The sequence below is a fragment of the Pezoporus wallicus genome, unplaced genomic scaffold (genome assembly GCF_028554395.1).
Source record: "Pezoporus wallicus isolate ANWC-B61680 ecotype Strahan unplaced genomic scaffold, APGP_CSIRO_Pwel_v1 contig_12526, whole genome shotgun sequence".
NCBI lineage: Eukaryota > Metazoa > Chordata > Aves > Psittaciformes > Psittacidae > Pezoporus > Pezoporus wallicus.
In genome coordinates this window covers 1-6,292 of record NW_026640803.1, presented here as the reverse complement: position 1 = coordinate 6,292, position 6,292 = coordinate 1, and the positions used below count along the sequence as shown (strand labels likewise).

Here is a 6,292-nt window from a genome sequence, read left to right as displayed (position 1 = left end):
TATGTGGGTCTCTATGGGTCTCTATGGGTCCAGGGGGTGTCTATGTGGGTCTCTATGGGTCTCTATGGGTCTCTATGTGTCCCTATGGGGTCTCTATGGGTCTCTATGGGTCTCTATGGGTCCGGGGGGTGTCTCTGTGGGTCTCTATGGGTCTCTATGTGTCCCTATGGGGTCTTTATGGGTCGCTATGGGTCCGGGGGGTGTCTCTATGTGTCTCTATGTGTCTCTATGTGTCTCTATGTGTCTCTATGTGTCTCTATGTGTCTCTATGTGTCTCTATGTGTCTCTATGTGTCTCTATGTGTCTCTATGTGTCTCTATGTGTCTCTATGTGTCTCTATGGGTCTCTATGTGTCTCTATGGGTCTCTATGGGTCGCTATGGGGCAGGGTCCCCACCGGAGAAGCACTCGGTGAACTCCTGCTCCAATTTGGTGGCGCGGTCGAACGCCTTCCGGGCCTGCTCCTCCGTCACGCGCTTGCTGATCTCCCTTATATGGGCATGGAAGGGGCGGGGTCACCACAGGCCCCGCCCCCTTTGGTACAAGCCCCGCCCCTCCCCGCGCTGCCACCTCCCCTCCCCCCCTTGGTTCCATTATAGAGGCTGCGCTAAGGCCACGCCCACATGGAGACCACGCCCCCTCTGCTTTCAAGCCCCGCCCTTTCCTCTATTGGCTCCGCCCCCTTAATGCCCATATAAGGCACTTCCCGAGCCTCAATGATCAAGCTCCACCCCCTCTATGCCCATATAAGGCAGCTTCCATGCCCTCAATGTTTAAGCTCCGCCCCTTTTCATAGGCTCCGCCCCCTTTATGCCCATTTAAGGCACTTTTCTAACCTCTATGACCAAGCCCCTCCCCTTCCCCATAGGCTCCACCCCCTCTATGCCCATATAAGGCAGCTTCCATGCCCTCAATGTTTAAGCCACGCCCCTTTTCATAGGCTCCACCCCTCCATGCCCATATAAGGCAGCTCCCATGCCCTCAATAGCCAAACCTCACCCCTTTCCCATAGGCTCCGCCCCCTTTATGCCCATTTAAGGCACTTTTCTAACCTCTATGACCAAGCCCCTCCCCTTCCCCATAGGCTCCACCCCCTCTATGCCCATATAAGGCAGCTCCCATGCCCTCAATAGCCAAACCTCACCCCTTTCCCATAGGCTCCGCCCCCTCCATGTCTATTTAGGGCACTTCCCTACCCTCAATGATCAAGCTCCGCCCCTTTTCATAGGCTCCACCTCTCCATGCCCATATAAGGCACCTCCCATTCCCTCAATAACCAACCCCCACCCCTTCCCCATAGGCTCCGCCCCCTCCATGCCCATTTAAGGCACTAACCTACTCTCAAAGACCAAACCCCTCCCCTTCCCAATAGGCTCCACCCCCTCCATGCCCATTTAAGGCACTTCCCTACCCTCAATAACCAAGCCCCTCCCATTCCCAATAGGCTCCACCCCCTCCATGCCCATATAAGGCACCTCCCATGCCCTCAATAACCAAGCCCCGCTCCTTCCCAATAGGCTCCACCCCTCCATGCCCATATAAGGCTTGGCCCCGCCCCTCACAGGACGTTCTCCAATGACTTGGGCCGGATGAAGATGGCGATTGGGTGCAGCTGCGCCGCCTGCAGGCGCCGCACGGCATTGGCCGACACGTCCAGGATGCAGTGCTTGCCCTGCCACGTCACCGCTGACGTCACAGAGCCGCCCTTATAAGGCAAGGCCACGCCCCCCCCCCCCCCAAGGACACACCCCCCCTCCCCTCTCTGTCCTCCTATGACCCCTCAGTGCTTCCCCCCCCCGCCCCATAACCCCCAATGGGACCCCCCAATGCCCCCCTAAGGTGCCCCCTGTCCCATAGCGCCCTATGGCCCCATTGGACCCCATTGCTCCCCATTGCCCCCCATTGCGCCCCATTGCTCCCCATTGCCCCCCATTGCCCCCATTGCCCCCCATCAGCCCCATTCCCAATGCCAACACTGCACCCATTGAAGTCAATGGGACCCCATTGACCCCATCACTCCCCATCACCCCCATTTCCCCCCCATTGCCCCCCATTGCCCCCCATTGCTCTCCATTGCCCCCCATCACCCCCATTGCCCCCCATTGTTTCCCACTGCCCCCCATCACCCCCATTGCTCTCCATTGCCCCCCATCACCCCCATTGCCCCCCATTGTTTCCCATTGCCCCCATCACCCCCATTGCTCCCCATTGCCCCCCATCACCCCCATTGCCCCCCATTGATCCCCATTGTCCCCCATTGCTCTCCATTGACCCCCATTGTTTCCCATTGCCCCCCATCACCCCCATTGCTCCCCATTGCCCCCCATCGCCCCCCATTGTTTCCCATTGCCCCCCATCACCCCCATTGCTCCCCATTGCCCCCCCATCACCCCCATTGCCCCCCATTGTTTCCCATTGCCCCCCATCACCCCCATTGCTCCCCATTGCCCCCCATCACCCCCATTGCCCCCCATTGTTTCCCATTGCCCCCCATAGCTTCCCATTGCCAATGGCCGCACTGTGCCCATTGAAGTCAATGGGACCCCATTACCCCATCACCCCATTGCCCCCCATTCCCCCATTGCCCCCCATTCCCCCAGTCCCCCCATTGCCCCCCATCACCCCATTGCCCCCCATTCCCCCCCATCACCCCCCATTGCCCCCATTCCCAATGGCCACACCGCCACCTTGTGGCCACCGGTGCAAACTGCACCCTGCGCCCATTGAACTCAATGGGACCCCATTGCCCCCCATCACCCCATTGACCCCCATTACCCCCATCACCCCCATTACCCCACATCAGCCCCATTGCCCCCCATCACCCCATTACCCCCCATCACTCCGTCACCCCCCATCACCCCAATGCCCCCCATCACACCCATTGCCCCACATCAGCCCCATTTCCCCCCATCACCCCCATTGCCCCCCATTGCCCCCAATCACCCCATCACCCCCATTGCTCCCCATCACCCCATCACCCCCATTGCCCCACATCAGCCCCATTTCCCCCCATCACCCCATTGCCCCCCATTCCCCCATTCCCCCATCACCCCATCACCCCATTGCCCCCCATCACCCCATTGCCCCCCATTCCCCCCCATCACCCCCCATTCCCAATGGCCACACCGCCACCTTGTGGCCACCGGTGCAAACTGCACCCTGCGCCCATTGAACTCAACGGGACCCCAGCGCCACCTTGTGGCCACAGCCTCGAACTGCACCCTGCGCCCATTGAACTCAACGGGACGCCAGCGCCACCTTGTGGCCACAGCCTCGAACTGCACCCTGCGCCCATTGAACTCAACGGGACGCCCCACATCGCCCCACATCATCATCGCCCCACATCCCCTGCCCCACCTGCTCGGCCACCTCGCGCACGGACTGCACGCTGGTGCCGTAGAGGTGGCTGTTGTACTGCCCGGCCTCGATGAACTTGTGGCCCTGGATGTCCTTCTCCATGCGCTCGCGCGACGCCACAAAGTGGTAGTCGCGTCCGTCCACCTCGTAGTCGCGTTTGGGGCGCGTCGTGTCTGGAAGATGGGGGGGGGAAAAGGGGGGGATATGGGGTGGGGGGGGTGGGGTGTGGGGTATATGGGGTGTGGGGTGTGTGGGGTATGGGATATATGGGGTATGGGATATATGGGGTATGGGATATATGGGGTATGGGATATATGGGATATATGGGGTATAGGATATATGGGGTATGGGATATAGGAGATATATGGGGTATAGGATATATGGGGTATGGGATATATGGGATATATGGGGTATAGGATATATGGGGTATGGGATATATGGGATATATGGGGTATAGGATATATGGGGTATGGGATATAGGGGATATATGGGGTATGGGATATATAGGGTATGGGGCATATGGGGCATAGGATATAGGGGATATATGGGGTATGGGATATATGGGGTATGGGATATATGGGGTATGGGATATATAGGGTATGGGGCATATGGGGCATAGGATATAGGGGATATATGGGGTATGGGATATATGGGGTATGGGATATAGGGGATATGGGATATATGGGGTATGGGATATATGGGGTATGGGATATATAGGGTATGGGATGTATGGGGTATATGGGGTATGGAGTATATGGGATATGGGATATACGGGGTATGGAATATAGTGGATATGGGATATATGGGGTATGGGATATATAGGGTATGGGGTATATGGGGTATGGGGTATATGGGATACATGGGGTATGGGATACAGTGGATATATGGGGTATATGGGGTATATGGGATATGGGATATATGGGGATGTATGGGGTATATGGGGTATGGGATATATGGGGTATGGGATATAGTGGATATGGGATATACGGGGTATGGGATATATGGGGATGTATGGGGTATATGGGGTATGGGATATATGGGGTATGGGATATAGTGGATATGGGATATACGGGGTATGGGATATATGGGGATGTATGGGGTATATGGGGTATGGGATATATGGGGATGTATGGGGTATATGGGGTATGGGATATATGGGGTATGGGATATATGGGGATGTATGGGGTACATGGGGTACGGGGTATATGGGGTATGGGGTATATGGGGTACGGGTTATGGGGAGCTCACACTGCAGGGACCCCAGTGCTTATCCCTATGGGTGCCGCTGTCCCCAAAGGCCCAGTTCCATGATCACAAGCCCACACCCCATAATAACCCTTACCCCATATCCCCTATATCCCATACCCCATACATTCCATACCCCATACATCCCATACCCCATATATCCCATATCCCATATATCCCATACCCCATACCCCCTATATCCCATACCCCATATATCCCCTATATCCCATACCCCATATATCCCATATCCCATATATCCCATACCCCATATATCCCATAACCCATATATCCCCTATACCCCATACCCCATATATCCCATACCCCATACCCCATATATCCCATACCCCATATATCCCCTAAACCATACCCCATATATCCCATATATCCCATACCCCATACCCTCTATATCCCATACCCCATACATTACGTACCCCATACATCCCATACCCCATATACCCCATACCCCATATATCCCATACCCCATACCCCCTATATCCCATACCCCATATATCCCATACCCCATGCATTCCATACCCCATACATCCCATACCCCATATATCCCATATCCCATACCCCATATCCCATATATCCCATACCCCATATATGCCATATCCCATATATCCCATACCCCATATCCCATATATCCCATACCCCATATATCTCCTATATCCCATACCCCATATATCCCATACCCTATATATCCCATATCCCCTATATCCCATACCCCATATATCCCACACCCCATATCCCCTATATCCCATACCCCATACATCCCATACCCCATATATCCCATACTCCTTATACCCCATACCCATGTAACCCCTATATCCCACACCCCATATATTCCATACCCTATATATCCTATACCCCATATATCCCCTATATCCCACACCCCATATATCCCATACCCCATATATCCCCTATATCCCATACCCCATATATCCCCTATATCCCATACCCCATATATCCCATACCCTATATATCCCATACCTCATATATCCCATATCCCCTATATTCCATACCCCATACATCCCACACCCCATATCCCCTATATCCCATACCCCATACATCCCATACCCCATACATCCCATACCCCATACATCCCACACCCCACATACCCCATACCCCCCCCCAGCCCCACATCCCGCCCCACATCCCATAGGGCCGGGAGCATCGCTCACGGGGCACGCAGGACCCAAACTTCTCTGGGAACTCGGAGAGGAGATCATCATTGACCCTATCCTTGGTGGGCCCCAAGATGATGATGGGGCGGGCGTAATGCACTGCCGTGGGGCAGAGAGAGGTGTGGGGGGGGCGGTTAGGGGGCAGGGGTTCCCTTTAGAGGGGGCTCACTGCACCCCTAAAGCCCCCTCTCCCCACCCCATAACTCCCTCAGGGGTACCTTCCATCTGCGTCACTGTCTCGTAGCTCAGCACAGCATCTGTGGGGCGAGGGGGGTAATGGGGGGGTTAATGGGGGGCAATGGGGGGGTTAATGGGGGGCAATGGGGGGCAATGGGGGGGTTAATGGGGGGCAATGGGGGGCAATGGGGGGGGTTAATGGGGGGCAATGGGGGCAATGGGGGGGATCAATGGGGGTCAATGGGGGGGTTAATGGGGGTCAATGGGGGGAAGCAATGGGCTCAATATGGGGGTCAATGGGGGGGGTCGATGGGCTCAATATGGGGGTCA

The 6,292-nt window shown here is 55.7% G+C and overlaps 1 protein-coding gene across 1 annotated transcript; it reads right to left on the bottom strand.

Moving 5' to 3' along the window:
• Positions 1 to 376: 376 nt before the first annotated feature.
• LOC130605330 (disks large homolog 4-like) lies at positions 377 to 6,042 on the bottom strand (the record flags this gene model as incomplete). Its single annotated transcript, XM_057420740.1, has 5 exons — positions 377 to 488; positions 1,562 to 1,671; positions 3,357 to 3,529; positions 5,783 to 5,884; positions 6,004 to 6,042. Coding segments are annotated over 5 exons (536 nt in total), but the record flags the coding sequence as incomplete, so codon positions are not given.
• Positions 6,043 to 6,292: the final 250 nt, after the last annotated feature.